This window comes from Armigeres subalbatus, chromosome 2 (assembly GCF_024139115.2).
Source record: "Armigeres subalbatus isolate Guangzhou_Male chromosome 2, GZ_Asu_2, whole genome shotgun sequence".
NCBI lineage: Eukaryota > Metazoa > Arthropoda > Insecta > Diptera > Culicidae > Armigeres > Armigeres subalbatus.
In genome coordinates, this window is record NC_085140.1 from 445,543,713 (window position 1) to 445,570,267 (window position 26,555).

The 26,555-nt window shown below is 38.0% G+C and overlaps 1 protein-coding gene across 5 annotated transcripts in view; it reads right to left on the minus strand.

The window, feature by feature from the left end:
- Positions 1-26,555, minus strand: part of LOC134213695 (probable G-protein coupled receptor Mth-like 1) — a 401,130-nt gene that overhangs the window by 356,349 nt on the left and 18,226 nt on the right. For 4 of the 5 annotated variants that reach the window (XM_062692977.1, XM_062692973.1, XM_062692975.1 and 1 more), the window contains exon 2: positions 16,665-18,166. In XM_062692977.1, coding sequence (XP_062548961.1) covers positions 16,665-17,480 — 816 coding nt within the window. In that variant the 5' untranslated portion in view covers positions 17,481-18,166. Of the gene's footprint in view, positions 1-16,664; positions 18,167-19,224; positions 19,250-26,555 lie in introns of those variants that run through there. The other variant, XM_062692976.1, reaches the window with a different exon arrangement.

Consider the following 26,555-nt stretch of genomic DNA (forward strand, 5'->3'; position numbering starts at 1 on the left):
TGTGCTCGTACCATAATGCTTGGAATTTGAATGTAAAACGATTGATCGAATGAACCCGTATTAAAATAGTGTCAGTAATGCCCCACAAATCTATTACATAACTAGTTTTTAGATCGATGGATACCTGGTTATCATGTCACGATAATCTGTTGTTGTTTTATCGAATTTTATCAATATTTATATAGCGGTTCTGGTTTTTGGTAGCAACGAGCAATGCACGCTGAAAAGGGGTGAGATTGGGCCAAGCCTTTGGTTGATTTGCCTTACATAGTTGGTGAGAGCCGTAATGTAGGCAATTATTTTTGATGAAAGATTGAATCGTTGCATCGTCACCGCTGAACTTTATTTTACCTGGCCCAATGTCACCCCCTGGGAGAGGTGAGAATGGGCCAATTTTAAACAACATATAACTTTGAAGAGTTTCCCTCATTTATTATTTTCTTCCCACACAGTGGTAAATTCATTGTTCAAGCTTGTACCAAACTAATTAAAACTTGATTCCAATTTTAACTACTAGAGCTTTGTAACATTTATTTGGAGCATACCACATTTTGGTCCAATGACACTCCCATTGGGGGTATATTAAACTACCAATTTAAATAAATTTCAACCTAAAATGATTCGGTTGACAGTAAAACCGGAATTATCTATAAATCACATTCAGACTGAGTAGAAGGGAGTGAAGAGAAGGGGTTTTTGGGTATTGGAGAATGGTCCAAAATGCACTTATGTGAAAAATAGCCAAAAGGAATCGTTTTCACTTAGAGATCTGCGCCGCCGACAGTTTTGGAATTTTGCACGCCGACATTTTTGCATCGAATTTGTTTAAGATTTGTCACGCCGCTGATCTATAATTTTCACGCCGATTTTGAAGAAGTTCGCAATATTTTCAGTGGAAATTTAGCTTTTTTTGAAATTGACTGCTCGTAGTTGCTACTCCATTATGACCAGATCAGCTGTTCTTGCATCAGGAACCAACAGATGTTTGCTTGGGACTACACATCTTCAATGTACAAGTACTGGTGATTTGTTAGGTCATACTGGCGCCTGCCACGTCAGAATGCAAGTCAATGTAGGGAGGAAATGATGATGCAATCACTCGCCCACTGCAATATAATCTGCACTCTGCCACGAGTTCATGCGGAATTTGTTGGAATTTCTGGGTTAGGTTGAGGCAGGGGTCCGTCTTGGTTAACGAGCTGCCAATGTGATAGATAGGAGAAGGTAACTGATGGAATTTCTAATTGGATGTAGGAAACGAGCTCTATAGTTCATTTCCAATTCTAGCAGATTACTGTTAGAATACTCAAGTTGAAGGTATAGGAATAGTAATGGAAACGGTATGGAAGTCCATTTCCAGTTCTAGCGATTGCTAGAACATGAGAAATAAAGAGAAAGATACAAAGTAGGAGAATGGAACGGACCTGGGATTGAATTCACGACCTCCTGCGTATGAGGCAGAAGTAGTAGCCATATGACTACAAAGCCCGCTTCGAAACAAGAGAGACCACGCACTGAACTGATTAATTTTATTACCAGCCGCGCAATACAGAACACAATAATTGGCCCACCGCGCGATCGTTCTGCTGTCCGGAAACATGAGAGATCACGCACTGAACTGATTAATTTTATTACCGGCCGCGCAATGCAGAACACAATAATTCGGCCCACCGCGCGATCGTTCTGCTGTCCGAAACATGAGAGATCACGCACTGAACTGATTAATTTTATTACCGGCCGCGCAATGCAGAACACAATAATTCGGCCGACCGCGCGATCGTTCTGCTGTCCGAAACATGAGAGATCACGCACTGAACTCACAATATTTTCAGTGGAAATTTATAAGATTAAGTGGAATTTCTATATGATTTCCTTATAGATCTCTACATCACGTTGAAACTCCATAAAATGTTCCGTGAAGATACCAATGGTTTCCATGAAAATTGGTAGAAACCTACCCGAGCAAAGCTTGAGAGCAAATCAATAACTTTTTTAATGTTGTGAAATAATTATGGTTACTTAATTTGGTATCTTTTTGATCGTTTTAATGGTTCAAAGAACAAAACGTACCGTCATCGGGGGTGACAATGGATCTAGGGGGTGAGAATTTAGGCTGTGAACCATTCCACAGATTCGTTTAACTTTTAGTTAAAATTTGGCAGTTCGATGGTCATTTCCAAATCGTGGTAAAAAATTTACCCCGAAGCCGACCCATTTGAGTTTTGACAGATTGGTAGTTATTTGAAACAAAATTTATTTGGCGCCAATTTTCTCGCTAACAAAGTTTAACTTTCCAACTGTCAAATCTAACCATGATTCGGAGCAGAATTATTTTTAACCACGAAGAAATAATCATTTAACTGTCAAAATTTGACTAAAAGTTAAACGAATCGGTGGATTGGTTCACAGCTTCAGTAATCTACAGCAAAATATGTAATCAACCATGATGATTCATATTTGAAAACAAATTATGAATCAATTTGATGTCAAAATAGAAATATGTTATTTGGCCGAGAATGTCATTTGGTCGAATAGTTCCTTTGACTGAAAAATCGGTTGGCAGATTAGCTTAATAGTCGAATATGCTCTTTGACCGAAATGGACATTCGGTCGAGAATGTCGTTCGGCTGAATTGGTCATAATCCTGAACTATATCCGGAAGACAAATCAGATCATTCATGATGATAAATAACGATATCACCACTCTTCTGTATACTGAATGCTGAAATGATAAGCTACCCATTTTATAAACTGTTTCAACAGTGCTGTATGATGTAATCGACCAAATAATTATTTGGGTAATGGGCGGTCAAGTATAATTACCATTTAAAACTTGTCGTTTTCCAGTACATTTTTTCGGCGTACAGCATGTCATGCGGTTGTTAAATAATCTATGTTCCATGAGAAAACTATACGGGATACCATACGCATATAATGTGACCATATATTTTGAATCCGTTGTACTGTTACCATTGATGTTTTGATTTTTTCTAGGTGTGGTGGGCAAAGCAGAGGAGAACGAAAATAAATATTATATTATACATTTTTTTCATTTTATAGTACTGTTTTATTCAAGCATTTTAGTTTTTTTTGTTTCAGTGGAATTTGCCGAAATGTTTAGATTCGCACCCACACATCGTTATCATTCATTTAATCACTTGAGCAGGCTGTTGCCCATTTTTCTGAAATTCGATGATGGATGCGTACATGATAGAATAAAATTAGGGTTTGATCCTTGGTTTAATCAATATTCAAGAAGTACGTACCTGTGCACAGTGTATGACCGCGTGATTGCTGACATTTGGAAAATGAAGAAAATAATTTTTCTGGTTCTGCTAACTGGATCTGCAACTAGATATTCAACACAGTTTTTATTTTGAAGTCAATTTGGGACTTTATCGATTAGGTATTTGTTTATATACTTACCCTTTTTCCTAAACAATTTAATACACGAATCTTCCTCTCCGATAAATTAAAACTTGTGTCCTATTCTACATGCCTGCCGTTCAAATGGCGAAGAGCAGCCTTTTTTTTCCACACTCACATTTGTCACTGAACTGAAAAAAATATCTTACTTTTAGCTTGAAACCGTATAATATTGAGATGTGCGTGTGATATCGCGATGTATTTATGATTACCGTAAACGATACACAATTATGAAAAAACGGTAGACCATAACGTGTTTATCCCCGTTATAGTTTTGTTTCAGTTAACTAACGTTTTTTGATCAAGTAGAACCTATTATGAAGTAATAAATATTGTACAGAGACGATCTGTTGTATATTAATTACATGTGGAAACTTGAATATATAATTGTTTATAATATAAATTCAATAAAATTATGTAGTCAAATTATAAATTGATGATAGCATGGATTGTGACATTACTCCTTAATTCACATGTATCATATCAACCGCACTGTAGACTGTTATTCATTATGCGGGAAATCTTTTGTGTTTCGCCTCAAAAAATTAATGAACTTTCTTAGAAAATTCTTCTAGTTTTTCCAGAATATACATTTGTTTTTTTTTTTAGATTTTCCACAGGAACTACTTTTGATAACTCTTTGGAATTCAGAAAAATATATATAAAGCTCTTTTATAGTGGAATGTATTCAACTGTCTAAGACGATTGAGTATTTCTCCCATTTAATCGTTAATTTTCGTTATCTTTAGATACGTATTTCGACCACACATTTGTGGTCGAAATACGTATCTGCAAAGATAACGAAAATTAATTGGTGGAATTAAATGGAGAGTACTCATCTTTGGAATTACCAAGAGTAGCTCTTAGGGTTTACCAAGGAAAATCCTTCAGAGAATTTCCTACAGGAAAATGTTCGGAAAATTCACGGAAACTTCTTTTTGAGTTTCTGTTGAGTATTCTTTAAAATTTATACAGAAAATTGTGACTGGTAAAAGGGACATCTAGAATATTTAAGACGGCTAGTTCTTTTTATCCTTTATAAGAGTGATTTTTTCGTAGGGAGAAGTTCATCACTAAACGACTAGTTTGGCATAGCCAACTTTAAAACAACGGAAAAATGCTTAGATTTATTGAGTTTTTTTTTTGGATTTCTTCAAAAAAATCCTTTTTATTTTCGTTCGATAAGAAATTCTTGGGAAATTCCATTGACCGAAAGCGACAAACGGCCGAACTGGTAATTTGGCCAAAAAAGCCGTATGCCCTAGCAGGTCGTCTGGCCAAAACGATCGTTGGCCAAAAATGCCGTTTAGCCGAAATGGTTTTTTGACAGAATGGTCCATTTGGACGAAAATGCCATTTAGTCCAACGGGTCAAACGGCCAAATATCAATGACTGATCCTCGGACTGAACGGGTAATATGGTCAAAAATGGCCACTCGTTTGGCAAAATAGACTTTTTGTCAATTGACCATTGAACAAAATCCCGTAGCCTCTTTATGTTTAAGTCGATACTGATCCTTAGGCCAAAAGACATCTAGCCAAGTACCATTTAGCAAAACTAAACGTTTAACGGAAACTGGTTTGACCGAAAATGTAGTTTGGATAAAAGCAAAATTTGTCCGGACTTGTAAAAAGTTGTTTGCCCTAACAGGTCATTTGGCTGAAAATGCAGTTCGGCTGAACAAAACGTTCGTCCAAAAATGTCGGTTGGTAAAAATTGTCATTTGATAGAAAAAGCCGTTTGCCTTTCTGCAACTTTCTTTGAAAAGTGTCGTTCGGCTCAATTGATCATTTTCCCAAAAAGACGATCAGCCGAATAGGTCATTTGACAGAAAATTCCGTTTGGCCGGAAGGGTTGTTTTGCAGAAAAGATATTTTCGGTCCAAATGATCATTCCTACCAAACAACATTTTCGGTTAAATGATCTATTCGGTTAAACGATTTTTTCGGCCAAATAACAGTTCAGCTGAATGTCCATTTTGGCCGTATATCGCTTTCGGTCAAATTACATTTTTGGTCAAACCATTTTCGACATGATAACCGTTTCGGATAAACGTTCAAATCGAGTAAATGGGATTTGGGTAGATGACTTTTGACTTAAAGGCTAGTATCGACTTGAAAAGTAGAGGTTACGAAATTTCGGTTAAATGCTCGTTTGACAAAAAGGTCTTTTCAACGTAAATGTCATTAGGCCAAACGGATGGATATTTTTGACTAAATTACCCGTTCATTTTTGAGATTTTTCGGCTATGCAGTCTGATTTATTAGAACAAATTTTAAAGTTTTGTCCAACGTTTCTACATCGGTGACTTCTTCAGAGAAAAAAATTGATTGCTCTTTGTTAAGTATGATGGGTGTTTAACAACTGCAAATTCCCTGTTCAGTTATTGGTATTTGGCCGTATGGCCTGTTGGCCCAAACGATATTTTCGGCCAAATGACCCATTCTGTCAACCGACCATTTAAGCCAAACGGTATTTTCGGGCTGATAACCTATTCGTTCAAACGACCTATTAGGGCAAACGAATTTTTCGACTGTCTAAGACAAGTTTCGACCTTGACATCGTTTTGAAGTTCAACTGTCCGATAACTGTAAAACTGATGTAACTGTCTTACCGCACAGCTAAGGAGGGCCCCTAAGAAGAAGAAGACAAGTTTAGTACACTCCTTTTAATTCCACTACGTTTTGTTATCTTTGCAGATACGTATTTCGACCTCAATTATGTGTCTTGTATTTGACTCGACGAGCCGACGAGGCAGATAATTTACCAGTTTGGCCGTACGTCGCTTTCGGCCAATGGAATTTCCCAAGAATTTCTTTTGGACAATACACTAGTCGTTCAATAACTGCAACATGTTTTCGTTTCAGTTGGCGAATGCCGTTCGATAACTGCGACGCATTCTAGACGTCAAACGATTGCCAGACGACGTCAGATGCAATACAAGTGCACCTGATTGTGCAGCACAATGCAGTTCATCGACCTTGACATCGTTTTGAAGTTCAGCTGTCCGATAACTGTAAAACTGATGTAACTATCGAATTGCAGTTAAAAGCCTCCCGAATAAAAAAGTCCAATAGAATTACAATAGAAATTATTGTAACAATACGATAAATTTAATTATAATTACAATAAACTCTATTGTTTATTGATTATTGCTCACAATAGAATAACAATTAAGAATATTGTTTTCCACCATAAATCCTATTGTAAAGAGCAGTTTTACAATAGAAAATAGGGGTAGTTAGTTACCGCAACAATAAAAAATGCTTTTTTTCTCGAATAAATTTTTGCCATTACTATAAAATTTATTGAATTCTATTGTCAACATTTTTATATCAATAGATTTTATTGTACGTTTGTTGGAATAACAATAAGGCAATTTAATTGATACAATAGAAGAACAATAGAATTGAATGTTCATCAATAAAGTGTATTGTAATTTTATGATATATCAATGTAAGTTTATTGTATTTTGCAGTTGAATGACTTGAATGAATTTTCGGTAGAATTCCAATAATTTGGAACAATTTTCCGTTGAAATCTAAAGATTTTTGCCTTTCTCGTACAACTAAGTTGTACCGAAAGGCTATCATTTCACTCCGAAAACGAACTTTTGATAGAAGCCTCTAAGACCCATAGTATTATATACCAGTCGACTCAGTTCGACGAGCTGAGCACATGTCTGTCTGTCCGTGTGTATGTGTGTGTGTATGTGTGTGCGTATGTGTGTGCACAAAAGCTATGAAAAACATTAGACAACTTTTCGTATAGTAATCCTTAACCGATTTTCTCGCAACAAGTTTCATTCGACAGGGGACAAAGCTTGTTGATCACTATTGAATTTTATAACGATCAGTCATTGCGTTTGAAAGTTATGAAGAAAATGGTACATCGGACCATATATACTCCATATAAGGTTGGTGTCTCAACTAAATGCGAGAAAGGCACCACCAACGCTAGGTGGATTAATCTGAGTTTTTATATTGAAATCTACATTTTGAACAATCCTCTGCGGAAATTCTAAAGTTTCCGTTAAACTTACGGAGAAGTTCTCGTAAAAATTCCAGAGAATTTTCCTTGAAAACTCCTTAGAGCCTCCCGCGGAAACTTGTAAGAATTTACTGTTTTATCGTTGGCCATGCCAAACTAATAATTATTCTAGACTGAGGAAGTCAACGCTAAAACAACCATTCTACCAGCCACACTCTCCTGCAATTATGAATACAATTTTCTAAGAATACTCAACAGAAACTTTCCGTGAATTTCCGAAGATTTTCCTGTAGAAGTTGAGAAAAATTTTTCGTAAAAATTCTGAAGTAAATGCGACGTAAATTACGACGAATTTTCTGCTGATACTCCAAACAATCTTAATTGGGAATTTTAAAAAGCTTCTCTTGGTAATTCCAAAGATGTATCGAATCTTCAATGCAGTTCCCATGGAAAATCCGAAAATATTTCCCATTTTTTTTTTAATTTTTCATGCGAAATTCAAATGATTCTTCCTTTAATGTCTTGATATCCAGGAAAAATGCAAAAAAAAAATAATTAAAAATATATTATATTTCACTAGATTTCGGATCGAATATTTCCATACAACCCACTACATTCTCGGAAACGGCCATATCACAGATTTTTGTCTTCCTATTAGTTATCAACTCAGTTAAAAATGTAACAAGGGCCAATATTTTACCCATTTAAAACATATAAGCGAATTAAAAGCATTTTTGCAAGCAAGATTCAAATCCGCGACCGCCTCTTGCTGCCGAATAAGTTGGTCAGCCACGAAGGGATCAAAGCTGTCACCATGTAGACCAGCTCCAGCTGAACACGAACGACGACGAACGGAAAGGTACTCCAAAACAACTCTTTTCAGGGCCACAGCCACTTCCGCCAAAGGAAATAAAAGGCTTCAAATGCCCGAGATTATGTGCGGACAAAATCAATTACGCCCACTTGAAAAAAGTTCCTAGACTATTTTTTTTTTTTTTTTTGTCTTTATTAAGGAGACTTTCAGCCCGAGGCTGGCTCGTCTCCGGATTAGTTCCTAGACTTATCTTTCTTTGTTAACACTCAAACTGCCGGGACGAATCTTAACAACCCTATAAATAACCGAGGGCTTTTTCCTAGTTACTTATGAGATTCTCGAATTGTAGTTCTATGTTGACTCGAATTGTAGTTCTATGTTGGCCTTTTGCATAGGAAATTCGAAGTTTCCGGAGCCTGTTCCGTGGTCATCGCACGGCCAGTTTTACCCTACCAAGAAACTAAGTGTCGGAAGATTGACTCGAATTGTAGTTTTATGTTGGCCTTTTGCATCAGAAGTTCCGGGTTTCTGGAACCTATTCCGTGGTCATCGCATGGCCAATTTTATCCTACAAAGAAAGTAAGGCGTTTTCATAGCAACTCATGAAATTATGAGAAGTTTGAGGTGTCGGAAGACCGATTTATTCCGTGGTTCTATGTTGGCCTTTTATATCTGATATTTCGGGTTTCCGGAACTGTTCGGTGGTCTTCCGGAGGTCAATTTTGGTCTATTTTGCTATTGTAGTCAATCATCCACATTGACCATTAATTACTAATGCTTAAACACCTGTTTATGATGCTAAAAATTTGAAAATATTGAACATTTGCACAAAAAATGACTTATGCCACACTTCAAAATTTCCACCTCTAAAAGAAGGAGGGTCATCAAGAGCATTTTACCCATCTACTTCCTGGAATTACTATTCCCATTGTTCACAGTTGAAACCATTTTAGTTGAAAATTTACCAAGAACGAACAGTTTTAAGTTATCCAGCTCCATCATCCTGGCAGTTTGAGGGTTAAATCAAATTATTTTGTTCAAATTGTACGGTACTTCTAATAACTATACCCGAGAGCTCTAAAATACATAGTTCGTAACGGTGATGTAGTTTCACACTATATTTGTCATTTTTAAGAATTTATTTCCATCTTCCTCTATACTTCATTTTTTTTCAAAATAAAATAAATTGTATTGCTTTAATAGTACAGAAACTATCAGTTCTCATTGGCATTCAGCACCGGCATTTACAGTTCTGTAAATCAACGCACCAATCAACGTAGCCTTGCGAGCAAAGGAGTAGGATTGCCAATCCGGAGCTGGCGAGTTCGATTCTCGGTCCGGTCTAGGATGTATTCGAACAGGACACTCTCTCGACACCCTGGGCATAGTTTATCCATTGTACTTGCCACACAAGATACATACTCATGCAATGGGGCCAAGGATAAGCTTTCAATTAGTAACTGAGGAAATGCTAAAATAATACTAAGTTGAAAAACAAGTAAAATTCCAGTTGGATTGTAGAGCAATTGAAGCAGAAGAAGAAGACTACTGGTACCACAACCCTATATAGGACCGAACAGAGAATTTGGCTAGAAAATCCGTTCGCCCTAGCAGCTCGTTTGGTCGTTTGGCCACATAGGTCAAGTGGACAAAAACCATTTAGCCGAAATTGTCGTAAGGCAGAGAGGGTCATTTGACTGAAAATGTTTTTCATTTGAACGGATTATACGGCCAAAAATGTCCTTTGCTGGAAGGGTGATATGGATGAAAAGTCGCCCCGTTTGGCAAAATGTCTCTCTCGGCCAAATGATCTTTTCGGCCAAAGGACCAGTTTGGCCGAACGACACATCCGGCAGTATGCTCATTTAGAACAAATAACATTTTCGTCCAAATTGCCCTTTCGATCATTTCAGCCGAACGTTTTTTTTGGCCGAATGACCAGTCCATTTAGACCATGTGGCTTAATCATCCTAAAGGCCAAATTACATATTCGCCGAACGATAAAAAAGGCCGTTTGCTACAAGGCAGGAGGTTTGTTTGCAATTCGACGCCAAGCAATTTTTTCGTATGCTACTTGGCCAAATAACACGTTAAGCCAAAAGTCTTCTAGGCGAATTCTATTTGGCCGAATTGGCCGAATCGTTTGGCCAAGACGATCATTAGCTGGAATATGGTTTGAACAAAAATGTCATTTTGCTGAAAGCGAAAAACGGCCAAAAGGTACAACCGGCAGAACTTATCATTTGGTCGAACAGGTCATTAAGCCGAAAATTTCGTTTAGTCGAATAGGTCACTTACTGAACTGGTCATATGGACAAAAATGTCGACTCTTCCTGGCGACTGGCTTTTTTTTTTGTTAAACAATCATTTTGACCAAATGGCATTTTCGGCTAAATAGCCTATTCGGTCTAACGACTTTTTCAACAATATAACTAGTTCGATGAAACGTCACTTTTGGCCGTAAGGACATACGGGCACATGGTCCTTTCTGCAGAACGGCCATTTCGGTCAAACTTTATTTTCACTCAAATGACTTATTCGGCTAGACGACTTTTTTGGCGTTTTCACCTGTTTGGCCAAACGACATTTTTGATCGTATATCCACTTCGGCCAAAAGGTTTCGACCTAATGGTTTGTAGGTCAATAACAAGTAATTGGGCAAAAAAATATGTCGACCTGTGGCTTTAGACTAAATGACTTCCTGAAGAAAATTTCTTGGATAACAACAGAAAATTCTTCGTGATTTTCATTGGAAGTTTTTCTTAGTTTTTACAAAGACTTTTGAAATTTCAACAGAAAATTCAAGGAAATCATTAAAATTTTCACAAAACAGTATCCATAATAATGCTAAAAACTGTTGACGGCGCATACCTGTATTCATAAATTACTACTCAGAATGGTTAAGTTAAATACAGACTCGTCGGCGACTACAAGAATCTGAATGGTTCCACAGCCGCTTATCGGATACTTCATTGTAAAGTTTAGGGACCGCGAACAACGATATTCAACATACGACAGAGAGCTACTTACAGTTTTCCATGGCGTCAATCATTTAGAATCGAAATCATCGAAGGATGTAACCATTGGCGAAAATAGGGAGGGGGGCTAAGTCCTCCCTAAAACAAAATTAGCCCCCCTAGGATTTGAAAAGTAATTGGCAGTATTTTGAATTACTGAAAAAGTTTGAAGACAAAAGAGTTGTCTTCCATATTCTTTCTATCAAAACGAAATGAATGAAAGATGAAAGGGCTAGAGGTGTGCGCTGAGCGACGATGTTTGTCGCAATTTTACTCAGCGGCGGTATTTTTTCTGAATTTTTTCGAGAAACTTTTCAGAATATTCAAGGGAATTTAAGTAATTCTTAGGAAAATTCTTCAAAATTTTCTCAATATTTTACGAAGATTCTTCGGGAAAATTATCCAGAAATTCTTCTCTCTTTCTTCGATAATTCTCTGGCATTTTAGCGAAAAACTCCCCGGAATTTCTAAGGGAAGTTCTCTCAAATTTTCTTATAAATTTCTTCAAAAAAAACCAAAAAACCTTTATATTTTCTTCTGCATATTCTACGAAATTTCGTCGAGGAATTCTTTAACATCTCTTCACAATTAACTCGAAAAATTCTGCATAAATCCCTTGGAACTTTTTTCTAAGTTTTCTTGAAAAAATTTACGAATTTCCTCCAAAAGTTGTTCGGAACTCCTCTGAAAATTCTGTTGGTAGTAGTATAAAAACTGAATTTTTATCAGTAATGAGAAATTGGTAAAGTTCCCTGGTGGACAAGGATTAGAAAGCAATGACGATCGAGTGCACGATCATTCTGCTCTTCCTCATACTACAAGTCTGTTGTGAGGAACATTACTTCCTCGGCATTTCAAACGGGGTACAAATGCTGCAAATGAGGCTCAAAAAGCGTACATCGTCCTTCGTCCCATTCGGAAAAGACGTTTGCCGGGAAACTCATCCGAAGTATCTGAAAACATATAGACGGTTTTCAAAACATGAACATGTCCAGCACACAGGGCCGTAGATTACTGTTGGCTGGGTTGCTCTCGCTGAGGATGCCAGCCCTCAGGGGGTGGTGGCAGGTTAGTTACAAGGACTAGCCAAAATGAGAAATCGGCTACAAAGTTCAAAGGTCTATGGTGAGGATATTTTGAATATCCTAGATCAAACAGATAAAACATCTTTCAACTAAAATAAACATGTCGAATGGTTTACTCTTAGTTTTGACTGCTTTGACCGAAATGGTTTCTGAACCGGAACCGGTTACAAGTAGCCAAGAGAAAGTCTTAAAATATTATATTTAAAAATTTATTTGAAAACTATGGATCGGATTGTTTCCATTGTGACCTGGCAGAATTTCCGATTTCAGCAAATCGGAAACTCGGAGGTATGAGTTCAACGGGAATATACATCTTGCTAAAATGCTTTGCTTATCATTTTTCAAGTAGATTAGCAAAATTATTCCGTACTAAAAACAGTATGTGCTTTTAAAACATTCATCGCCTCACTTCAACACGTGGCCCACCTGCTTCCGATGCCTATTCCAAAGCATTTTATTGGGCTCTTAACAGTTTTGCTCCTTACAAATCTCCAGGGGAAGATGGGATCTATCCCGTTCTTCTTCAGAGGGGTTTTGAGCATATCAAACATGTGCAAACATTGCAAACATTGCAAAAACTTTTAGTATGCAGTTTTGCTACTGGGTATATTCCCATATCCTGGCGGGATATCACTGTAAAGTTTATCCCAAAAGGAGGAGTTTTAGACCCATCAGTCTGACCTCATTTCTTCTGAAATGCTTAGAACGTATTATCGATCGCCACATTCGTGATGACTGTTTGTTAATCAACATGCTTACCAATCTGGAAAGTCCACCGTGACTCTTCTACACAAGGTTGTCTACGACATCGAGAAAGCATTTGCTCAAAAGCAATCATGCTTGGGTGCGTTCTTAGATATTAAGGGTGCTTTTGACAACGTGTCTTTCTTGTCTAATATAATAACCAAATGGATTCACCAGATGCTTAAAAACCGATATCTCTACTCGACATTACGTCAAGCAACGATTAGGAAATTCGACCTGATGCAAAACGCTCTTCAGGTAGTCGAAAAAAGGTGCCGCCAATATTGCCTTTCGGTTAATCCGAATAAAACATCTATTGTACTTTTCACGGAAAACGTAACCGTAGTGGTATTCGCCCATTACATCTTTTGACTCTGAAATCAATGTAACGGATCAGGTAAAGTATGTGGGACTAATTCTTGATTCCAAGCTCTCCTGAACCCCGGCCAATGCCGACGAACTTTTGGTAAAACTTGGGGTCTTAAGCCCAAATATATGAAATAGGTTTACACAACAGTTGTACGACCAATTTTGGCTTATGGATGGCAAAAGGGTGAAGTGAGGACAATTCAGTCTAAATTAGGCCATCTTCAAAGGATGTGCCTAATGGCAATGACTGGTGCGTTCTCTTCGACTCCCACGGCTGCTCTCGAGGTTCTCTTCAACGTGGCCCCACTACACATACATCTCAAACAAGAAGCACTTTCTTGTACTTACCGATTATGGGTTCTCGGTTTCATGGAAGAGAATCCTGTAAACCGCAGTTCTACACACACTTCGTTGTTACAGCTCATGGTTGATTGGGACAGAACTGTCCTCGCTCCAAGTGATCTCACACTCGCTAGTAGTTTTCCTTATAGGACATTTTCAACACAATTCCCCTCGCGGGATGAGTGGACATCTGGCTATTTGGAAAGAAGTATGTCAGGCAGCATTGTTTGTTACACTGACGGCTCCCTCTTCGAAGGTAGAGCGGGTGCATGTATGTACTCGCGTGAGCTGAGATTGGAACAGTCCCACTTACTGGGTAGACACTGCACTGTCTTTCAAGCGGAAATATTTGCCATTATGTGTGGAGTGCAATCCGCACTGCAAAAACACATAATGGGCAAAGTTATATACATCTGTTCAGATGGCAAAACAGCTATCAAAGCTCTCGCTTCGGCCAACTCAAGGTCGAAGTTAGTAATCGCATGTCGAACTCAAATTGAGGAATTGAATTCAGTTAATACTTTACACCTTATATGGGTACCTGACCATTCTTCCATAGCTGGAAACGAATTGGCTGATGAGTTAGCTCGCACTGGAGCATCACAAGACTTTATTGGTCCTGATCCAGCTATTCCAATATCTAAGTGTTGGGTGAAGCGTTTGATTAGCTCTTGGGCTATGTACGTGTTGTATACGTTGTATGCCCTCTTCAAGGGTCTCTGTCCCAAACTTCCCAAACAAACCAAACTGACCCAGCAAAGTCCTACAGCAGTGCCTTTGACAGACCTATTTTAAATGTGGAATTTTCTTGATCCGAAATCCGATCGACCATTCCACTTCACTTGCTCAACGACCATTCCACTTCAGAGTTGAATTTTCTTGTCTCAATTATCTGCAGTTTGTCTATGATTTGTAATGATTTTCAGTTCTTCCTTCCCTGTGACCCGATCAGCAAACTTGATTGTAACTGAATCTGGTCACATATGAGTTGCAGTAACCTATATGGTGCGTATTGCTGGTGGAAGTACTTTAAAGTAAACCATTCAATTGAGTGCAAGAAATTGCCGGTATAGACTGTATGGGCAGAAAGAAATCATAAGTAAAAATCCAGTAATGCCCTCGACTTTGCAAAGTTCCTTTCACATGTTGCCATATTTTGCAAAAAATAAAGAAATATCACAAAATTACAAAACTTGTCTGGTCCATAATCGCACAATACAGCTTGTTATTTGAAGAATCTTCAATCCACTAAATTTTATCTTACTTTTTTATCTTACGTTGAGATTGAAATTTTTTACGGGAATGCAAAATATTCCACATGTTCCTTTAGTATGAGAGTGGCGTCCAAATAAGATTTCGCTAAGGGCGCCAGGAATCCGCGCTACAGCTTTATTGGACATTATTATACCGATTAGTAGCGAAATTGCAATAACACAAACAACCACAGCATGGAAAAGTACTTCATGCCAACTTGCTAATAATAATAACGTTGCAGATAGTACTAACGTTAACGATAACGAGTACAACAATCGTTTGCTAATTGAAGCATGGCCTCAAACAAACTAGCAAATATCGGATTTTGGCCCAATTAAAAAACGGGCATAAGAAACCCTAATTTGCGAATGTCTACAGTAGGAGATAAAGTATCAGCATCGAGCTCAACTACAGAAGCGGTTTTCAGCAAAGCGACTATTGTCCGTCACGGTTATCAAAACGAGTTTAATTTCAGATTGATTCATTCGTTAAAATAAGAGTGGTAAGCTACCCATGATCGCATACTTGTAACACTCGCATTTTTGTTCATTTTGTAAAAAGCCTGTGAATCGTTCAGAAAGTTCAATTTACTGCATCCCACAATAGTGAAATAGGCTTTACTATCTTGCTAATCTGTGGTAAGATGGAAATGGTTGAGTTTGTGGGGAGGATTAACAAACGATTTACAAAATCAATCAAAATGCAAATGTTACAAATATCCGATCATGGGCAGTAAGATGTTTGAGATTTTTTTAAAAGCAGCTTAAAATAGAGAAAATATATGGAGGGGCTATACTGCCGTGAATCGCATATCTGTCCCATCTTTGCTGGGTTTCCTATGCATATGGGACAAATATGCGATTCACGGAAGTATAGCCCCCCTTACGCCAATGAATGTAACCCCGTAATTTTCACCGATCATAAGCCGTTAACGTATGTACTCCATGACAGCAACGACTCTTGAGTTTCATCGGCCCATACATAACGAACCTGGGGTGGCATTGCACATCTCGAATCGAAACGAACAAAGCAGGTAAACTGTCATACGAAAGAGTTGTCGAAAGAAGATGCGCAATGAGGCCCCTGGTCCACATTCCTGGCATCGAAAATGTTCCAGCTGACGACTTTTTGCGGGTAGATGCTGTTTACCTGCATCCTTCCATTGACTGTTCTGTTTCGTCCGAAATCAGGTAAACGACGATCAATTGCAGAATTGGAAAAGTTCTCGGCTGGGGATAGAATTGCTTTGCCAGCAGCAGCGAGTTATAGTAACCCTCACTAATCTCAGAAGCACGGGATGGTCACTCACGAAAGTTTTCGGAGTTTAATCGCTTTTCGACAAAGAAAAACATCTGAAGAGTGATAGCCATTTTGTACGCACTACAGTTGCTACATAAAGTTGGTAAGATCGTTTTTCTTCATTTACTAGCCATTAGTGATCTACAATGTTTTATTACCTATTCGCTCCCTTCTGGTCAATCTTTGTTATTAATAATTATTTGCGAGCGTCTTTTAAACCATGAATCTTTGTTATGTTAAACAAATAAAAATATATAAATAAATCCTATTGAACATATTACACGAAATAATTAATAACTGTTTAAGGTAAGAAACTGACTTTACCTGATTCTTGATCGGCACCGAATCCGGCTGCAAGTGCTCCGAGCAGGAAAACACGTAAACCGTTTTCCCATCCAGCGCTTGCTCCAAGCAGTACTCATGCGACGCAAAAATCTTGCCCGAATCAATCGTCACCGATCCGGTATCTTCCTGCAGGTTATCTGGTTTGAAAATCCCGGCTATCACGTGCTCTTTGCAGTCCGGAAAGCGAAAGCTCAGATCCACATGCGTCGATGCAACAATTTTCGCACTGTAGCTCATGTGTGACTGATCCAGCTTGACGCAGGTCTGATTCACCCGGTCGTAGGCAAAATTCGGACCGCAACAGCGCCAAACCGTACTCGTTTTCTCCGGCGCTTGCAGTGAGTCCATTCCATTGTCTCGGGCGCAAACCAGTGCCACTTTCTCGTCCACGCAATACTCCGGTGACGATATGAGCGAATGTTTCTGACTCAGGAACAGCGACCCATTGCCCATCAGCAGAATCTGGTCGCTGGTGTACGCAGTCACTTTACAGCCCTCGGGCCTTTTGTTTTCCAGGAATTTCATGTGAACTGGAGCGTTACCCACGTCGGTGTAAAGTTGATTCTTTGCCGGCAGAAACACCTTCGGGACCCACTTCTCTATACCTCCGACCACGCACAGTTGCGCAGAATTGTCGTAATACTCGCCAACCCGGCAGCACTTGTTGATGTAGACCGGTTGCCGTTGAGCGGCTTCGATCGGCAAAAAGCACACAAGTGCCACCATCGACAAAAGTAGGGCATGCATTTTTGGCGATGCAACAACGATCGACAAGTGCAATCTTTTCTCTTTCATCTCGTTTGTGACTCCTTTAGTTGTGTTTGACAGACTTTCTCGTACTTGACTTCTTTTACTCGTGCACTTTTTTTTCTTCCCTTCTGTTCAGCGCTCATTAACTACATTTAATTCACTATATACGCACTTTTTTGCTTTGTTTTACAGCCTTTTATTGCTTACTTCCATACACTTCATTCGGTCTCGTTACCGCACGACTTCCACCTGTTTCTTCAGAATTCCCTTCACCATAATGCACTTGTTGATCATTTTCTACTTTCTACATTGCCACGCTTATTGCTTCTTGTAGCTTATTTTCCCCGCTTTTTTTTCTTCTATCGCTAGACAACACACCTCAAACGGAAACAAGCACTCGCCGCAAATATTTTGCCGGTTTCTTCTCAACCATTGCAGAGTTGTTTTCTTCCGAAGGAAATCGTGATTCTTGGCTCGCTCCCGTCCCGACGACGGTTCGGCTACGTCACGTTCCGCCAACTAGGCAGCGGCAATCCAGCGGCGATAATTAAACACAATAAATCAGCTGCCCAACCATGTACGGCTTCTTGGTGCATTCCAGAAGACGACGACAACGGCGTCGACGACGATGTGGCCAGTCTCCCCCGTTAGACATTTGCCATTCGCCAAGTGCAAGTTTAAATTGTGTGGTCAGTCTTGGGTTCTCTCGTGCGGCAAAAAACTTGATGAAACTGGGGAGAAAAGAATGAAGAAAGCTTGATTTTAATTATCTATTCAAAAGCGATTCCGAGTGGTTATAGCACGAGTGTAGTGTGATGCTCTGTCGGAAACTGTGGCAATTAAAAAAAGATCTAATCACGATGTGTTAGAACTACTAGCGAACGCGATTTCTTGACATGACTGGAACGAAGTGAAATAATTTATTGAACGGCTCACTTGCGAATTGCTTTTGGATCCGTCTTTGAGCTATCAGCTATGTACGTTTTATTTCTTTGAGGGAAGGGCTTCTACATTGAAATAGCTAATTAAAAACTTTTTACGAAGTAGTTTCGCTTCATAAGAGCGAAGGTGAAGGTGGATATACCGCAACATGTGTAAGAGCGAAAATGAAATCTGCAATCAAGGGTTTAATTGGATCCTAGCAGGAAGACATTGTAACCTATGTCAGACCTTTTGATATAGAACCATTATTGCCTAACCAAATTTGACCTGACAACTGCTTAAGTTGGACAATCCTTATATTTGATATATACATCTTAGAATAAACAGTATCCATAAATTGGATTGGCCGAATTTTACCCAACAAAAGACAAAATTAAGGTATAAATGCCTTCCTCGGATAGTTAAATACAATTATTGACTCTAAATATGAGCTACCATACGGTTTGAGCAAACGTCTGATCATGATTATGTAGGTGGGGAACAAAACCCTAATCTCTGCCTTGAAAAGTCGTGTCGAAAGAGGTGTATTTAGAATAAAAATAGTGACACTATATTCAGGAAATCAAGAATCGTTTGTATTCGAAAAGGTCCTCGGAATAATCGAGAATCGAACGTGATGTCTCGGAGTTGACTCTTTAGGTAACTGGACACAACCATGTTAAAATCACAAACCAAGGCTGTTCAAAGACCTCTGACCCACTTTTTCAAACGTTTTTTTACGATACCCTCTATACAATTGATCATTATTTCAATCCACATAGGCACTAAAACCACTTTTCAATTCGACAGTACTAATCATCACTAGCCATGTATTACAAAAGTCGTAATAAATTCCACTCTTGTTTACCAGTGTTGCTCACTCGTAAAAACCGGAACGTTCCAACGGACGATTACAGCATAACAAACGAAAATCGAGCGTCCAACGTGGGCGCGCAGTATGTTAACCGATCGACTAGTGTGCTAGAACAGAAGCGCCGGTTGCACAAATAATTGCATTTTATAAGCGGCCCAACGTCACCGAAACAACAAGCCCCGGTGGTTCGGCATGCACATGAGTCTATGTCCCAAAAATTCGTCCGTGCTGCTGCAATCAGTGCAGTGTATGCATCCTGGTCGATCCTGGCAGCATGTATGGCGAGTGTTCCCGGTAGCGATGGTCATGCGCAGGTTCTTGTTTTGTGTTTGCCGAAACATCCGGGGCCCGAGCGAACCGATGATGTTCGGATGATGAATAAACTACTTTTCATCAAAGGCGCTGCTGCAGGGACAGAACAAACAACAGCGATGATGCATAAGGACGTTGCCATGCATTCTGGCACAGCCACTTCTGGCACTTGGCTCTTCTGTTCATTCGGTTTTGGACAGAGGGAAGGTGTTGTTTGCTCTAGTTTAGTGATGGAATAACGACGATGGAATGAAGGCTGATGAAGTGATAGTGTTCTCGAGAATAAATTGACGGATAAGTTTTTGGCATGCAGACATGCATGGAATGGATGAGCAAATAAAGTAGAACTTTTTGGGATGAGCCATAGAACGATGATTATCTCAAGTGTTGCTTTTCAGAAATGGTTCATCTTCTCGTAAGCTATTTGCAAGCTCATTGCCTATGGCATTTAAGTTATAGCCGACTCACAACAGCATGAATGTTATATATTGTCTACCAAGTACAATAATATTCTATGCCTAGAGAAGTCGAAAAATTTCCAACCCGAAAAATCCCCTCGACCGGATCGAGGAATCGAGCCCGCCTCATCAAGTCTCCAAAAGCATTCTTAACGAAACAATTCGTTGTGCACTGGAAAACGCTGAATGACCTGCACCATGGATACTAATAGTTCCTATGTTTCAAATAATGCATGCATATATTCTCTCTATTAAATGATCACGTATTCAATTACTATTCGAATAAATTGTAATTCAAGCTACTATGTCAGGATTATGTGCTTTGCCCAGCTATTTGTATACACAGCAAATAATTTTGAAAATTCAACGACGAGTAAAATCGCAGTTTATCCCATCAAACGAATTAATATTCGATATTCTATTAAATTTGATTGAATTTTACAAGCAAGCACCGTTCACATTTATTTCGATTTGAAAGTATAGTGAGATCGATTGAATGTTACGTTCATTTGCATGCTCCAAATATGTGCATGAAAATACATTTAAAATCACAACATATTTTTATCTGTGTACAGTTGGTCAAAAACTCCTCTGTTATTTATAATGTTGCGTCAACGAACATTTTTAGAATATTATTAGAGGGAACTAGTAGCCCATGTTTATATTAATATTACTATTTCAAACCGAAATAGAGAAAATGTTGATTAACCACAGCAAAGCAACTGGTGAGAAACAGTTTTTCATCCCCTGTCACACGCAAATTCAGGCTGTTCAATAATTAGCTGCGGAAATGTAAGTTTCCACAAAAGAAAGAAGAAGTATTTTTTTCAATAACATTCTTTAAAAATATCCTTGGACATAAACCCGCCATTTTCCTCAGTATGTCCGCACCATAATAGGTGCAGAAACCATTCTGGTCAAAAGTTGAACAAAATCCATCAGTATTTTTGTCATCCATTTCAGGTCACAACAAGTTTCTAAATTTGGAATTTTTCAATCAATGGTCGCATTATTTTAACACATGCAAAACCTGCTCGCGCTACCATAAATAACCGATACTGTCCCGACCATAAAAAGCAGTCACTTTATCACTAAACTGTATATACGGCGCCGAAAAGCAGACCTGCAGAACCTGAAAACTCATTAATAAACGACGCCCGGTGTAATAAGCAGAACACCTTGTATGGTGATTTGTAAAGCATCTCGCTCGATCACCGCGGTGTGATGCCACCATAAAACATCCAACACTCTCCAAATGGCCCATTGTATGGCCGAGTTCGCGCAGGTAATCGATTTATCATGTGTTCATGTGTCAAAGGCCGCGGTATGCGGTTGCTTAAAAGTGCGATGACACCTTCGAAAGCGAAATGTTCAAGGTCAAGGTGTCTTCACCCTAAATGCCAACCTCTGAAGAACTGGTGATTTGCATTTTTGAAAAAGAGGCATAAAACTCGTTCTATTAATTACCCAAACAGGCAAAAGCCTTCCTCCTCATAGCTTCAGGTGTCGTTCGTTCGCGCTACGAGAGGTGCTTGATTGTGAAAAACTTCGTTTTGCTAAACTAGTGTTGCATTTTGAATGTTTTCTCTACACTGTTCATTTTAGTAATAGTAGCTATATAGTAGTGGGTAACGGCGGAACTTTTACCGAATAATACCTCAGAACATAGTCAGGTAAGAGAATCTTTTTTTTTTTTTTTTATTCTTTATTTAGGTGTTTTTTTAATTCTAGATTAAGTTCAGGTAAGAGAATCTTGATGTATGCTTCAGTCACCAAATCAACTGAAATTCGTAACCATCGTCTATCATATGGGACACAGAATCTAAAGGATCGTTACTTACTTTAATATACATTTCAAGTTTGTCTTAACTTGAAATAAGGTTCAGCTTCATGAGTAAGAACAGTTAGTCTCAAAAAGCCTTAAAATAGTTTTAAGCCAGCACTTCGAAAACATTTGTGCAGGTTTAAGGTCTGAGGGAAGGGTTTTCCGTGGTAGCACTCTCTGAAAGAGAAAATTGCCCAAATCAGCCCGCCAGAATGACGCAGTCAGTGTCTCCAAAATTATTTCTTCATTATGCAGTTTTCAATTGCTTTAGAATTTGCCGTAAACGGAGAACAAAAGGAATTGGCAACAATGGGGAAGAAATTTATCACTCATGCAGTGGTTCGGCGAGAGAATAGCAGCAGCGCCGACCAATCACGCAATGAGGAGATCAAAGTAAACAAACTCCAGCTGGTTTTGGAAAATGAAAGCATGAGTTGTTTCTAGAACAACATTAGGACAAATGAGACAAATAAGAAAAATAAGATAAATTAGGCAAATAAAACAAATAAGACAAATGAGACAAATAAGATAGATCAAGGTGAATACAAACAGGTGTAGCAGTATGCCAATTTCATGATTAAGCCATCTTGGATTTTTATATGGGGCAGCCACCGAGTTTGTTTATGTTTTGCACTGAAAATGAATTTTTCACCCCCGCGCTAGTCTCTCCCATCTACAGTCGAAGTGAGTGAACCCTGATATAAGAACCCTGAGATAGATAAGACAAAGAAGACAAATGAAGCAAGTTCTTCCAAGAATTTCTTCGGAAGTTCCTCCAAGATTTCCTTCGGAAGTTCCTCCAGGAATTCCTGCTCAAGTTCCTCCATGGAATCCTGCGAAAATCCTCCAGAAATTCCTGCGGAAGTTCCTTCAGGTATTCCTGCGGAAGTTTCTCCAGGAATTCCTGCGGAAGTTCCTCCAGGAATTCCTGCGGGAGTTCCTCCAGGAATTCCTGCAAAAGTTCCTCCATGAATTCCTGCGGAAGTTCCTCCACAAATTCCAGGAATTCCTGCTCAAGTTCCTCCATAAAATCCTGCGGAAATTCCTCCAGAATTCCTGGAGGAATTCCTGGAGGAAGTTCCTCCAGGAATTCCTGTGGAAGTTTCTCCAGGAATTCCTGCGGAAGTTCCTCCAGGACTTCCCGAGGAAGTTCCTCCAGGAATTCCTGAGGAAGTTCCTCCAGGAATTCCTGCGGAAGTTCCTCCACGAATTCCTGCGGAAGTTCCTCCAGGATGTTCTTCCAGGAATTCTTGCGGAAGTTCCTCCAAGAATTCCTGCGGAAGTTCCTCCAGGAATTCCTGCGAAAGTTCCTTCCTGGAGGAACTTCCGAAAGAATTCCTGGTGGAACTTCCGGACAAATTTCCGGAGGAACTTCCTGGAGGAACTTCCTGGAGGAATCCCTAGAGGAACTTCCTGGAGGAATCCCTGGAGGAACTTCCGAAGGAATTCCTGTAGCAACTTCCGCAGGAATTCTTGGAAGAACATTTGATTACTATTTATTTATTTGGTATCTCCGTGTTTATAAATGGGATTCTGCTTTTTTTCTAGTGCCACGCTACACACAAAGTTGATGGACTTTCTATCGCTCTCATCACTCCTTTTCTGCCATGCGCGACAAGAAAATATGGTGTTGACTACTCTCCCGAAATGGCAATTTTTGTATGGAATCTGGAAAACTTGGTTGAAGTAAGCTTCCAAGCTTTTTTTCCATAGATGACCCCTTCTTTAAAACTGTTTAAAGTTCATGTAAAATTTCATCAGCTTTATTGCTTTATTGTACTTTTTTATAGAAATTTTCTTATTTTTTTATTGCTCTATATTTATAATTTGTGTTAAATTTTTAATTTTTATGGAAAAAAAATTATGTTGTGGGAAATTTTGTAATTGTTTATTGCTAATATTGATTTATTTATGGAAATTTTGATTTTTTTTTTCGTTTAACATTTTGATTTCTTTATAAAAAAATCTTTCTTTATAAATTGCTATTTTTGCTTTTAAAAGTACTTATTCATTTTTGTTGTGTGGAAAATTCTTAATTGTTTATGGAAATTTTGTTTTATTTGTGGAAATTTTATATTTATTTATGACTCATTGTTTTATATTTATTTATTTTTTTTAATTTTTTATTTTTAATTATTTAATTATTTAATTATTATTTTTTTATGGAAATTTTATTTTGCTGCCCAATAGTTTAGTATGTAGAGCTTAATTCAAATTTGGGAAATAGTAGGTCCAAAAAATTTCTAGAAACATTCCTTGATATACTCCAAAGAGATTGTCAGTTGGGATAAGCGAAATTCGTTCCAAATTTCGAGTTATAGACATTTTAGTATGAAAAAAAAAACGCTCTACCGCGAGAGAGCTTCCCTCAGACCTTAAAAGCATTTTTAACAATTTCTGGAAAAAACTTGCAGAGAAATTTTTATTTCCGACCCCAAATTAATCCAAAAAAAGTTATCGTAAAAAAGTAGAGATATTAATCACTTATTATAGCATGTTTTGGAGAAAATATTGAGAAGCTTATAACGTACTGAATTCAAAAAAAAAACTATAAATTCTGGTAAAAATCTGTGGATGGTTTTCCAGGAAGAAATACTGGTTCCATGGATGAATCCACAACAATTTTTGTGAGAAAAAGATTCAGTAGTCATTCAAAAACTATTACTAAAATTTCAAGTGTTCAAGCCCGGATAGGGAATCGCATCCAGCCACATCCAACATTCTGATTTGTGGCGTTGCGGAGCGTAGTATACAATTTCGGATTCCCGAATATGCATCCAAAAATTATAGATTCTTCAAATTAATAATAAATCTAAATTCCTCAGGTTACTTTATAGCAAATATCTAAACCGCAAGGTTTTGCGTAGGGCTACGAAAGTTGAAAAGAGAAAAAGCTTTTTTTTAAACAACGAATTGATTAATAGTCAGAATATTCGCCCCTCAGTTACAATTCGCTCTGTATAAAACTTTAGTTCATCCGGTAGCCATGTTCGGAAATGAAACATGGAAATTATGAAAAACTTTTGTGGTTTTCAAGCAAAATGTGATGTGTACCACAGAAACTATGATACAGTATCAAGAGAGAAAATATTATGAATCCTTTAAAATATGGCAGACTGACAATGGGCTTGCTATCTAGTACGAAAGTTGGAAGAAAAAAAGCAAATACAAAATTGAGTAGAGAACTGCATGAAGGGTGGAAACTGGAAAAAGATGATAATTGCTGGAAAAAGATTGTGATTTATGCATAAATAAAAATATTACACAAAAAATACTTCTAAAACCAGAGCATAAAATATTCATCTTCATGAAGAAATTTCAGTCCGAATTTTGACAAACATCGCATGATTATTCAAAACATAGAATGACATAGTCAGACTACTCCACCAACTCATTCATTCGGCTGTCACTGAATGTGCTTACTATGTGCAGGAAAAACCATAATTAGCATTCACTTGTCATAAGACGAGTTTATACAATCCCATTGAATTCCACCACTTAATTGTATCTTGACAGATACGTATTTCGACCTCAACAGCAGGCATGGGAAAAATCAAATTTTCAAATAATCGAGGATGAGCAACACTCTCATGCGATCACAAATCCAAATTATCAATTGATAAAAACTCGCTAGCGAGTGAGAATCGTTCGACAATTGTATCTCGATTTAAGCACTTACCGTTACTTTTTGAACTTATTTCTCTACCTAACAATAAAACACAATGCCAAGCATCAGAATGACCTTCATTGTTGACATTAAACTTGTATTGGAAAGGTTTAAATTCAATTGATAATTTTGTGTTTATTATCAATTGATTCCAAAATTTGAAAAGTTATCGCCAAGGAAAACTCGCCTACTTTTCACACCTGAGATGTTATCAAATGATAACTCCAATCATTATCATGTGAGAATGATTCAACACAACCCTGCTCAACAGTAAGGCCGTTTTCAGTGTCTCGTACTTGATTCGACTTCGACTCGAAGTCGAGTCAAGTACGAGACACTGAAGACGGCCTTACTGTTGAGGTCGAAATACGTATCTGTCAAGATACAATTAAGTGGTGGAATTCAATGGGATTGTATAAACTCGTCTTATGACAAGTGAAGACATTCCACTAAAAAGCTCAAAATAATTTTCTTATCATAATTAGCATTGTTTATATTGATGTTTACCGTTGAAAGTGCCTCGTGGATGAAAATCGGATTTAATTCTATGTGATAAACTACTTTACTCATTTAAAACTTGTTCATATTTCAGATAATTTATCATTTATCAGTATCATATTAAATACAAAAATTAATAATTCTGCAATATTTTTGATCCGTAAAAATTGGATTTCTATGAAGAAATGTTACAAATGTGTATATTTCTAATTTTGAGGGTAAATTACTATGATTCATCTATTGCTGAGTTATCAATTGACTTTTTATACCGAATATTGGAGAAGAAAACAATAAAAATCACTTTTATCAAAAAATCGCCGATAAAATATTTTAAAATACCCCGTTTCCAGATGACCTTGCCTAATCAAATGAGAGGTTCATGAAACATCGATAATAATCCATTTTTTACACCGTGCACACATACAGATATATCACCTCAAGCTGAGTCGATCACCTCGAGCTGAGTCGATTGGTATAAAACACTATGTGTGTCCGAACCTACTATCAAAAATACGGTTTTGAGTGATCCTTTAGCCTTTACATGTATACTTAGTATACGAGAAAC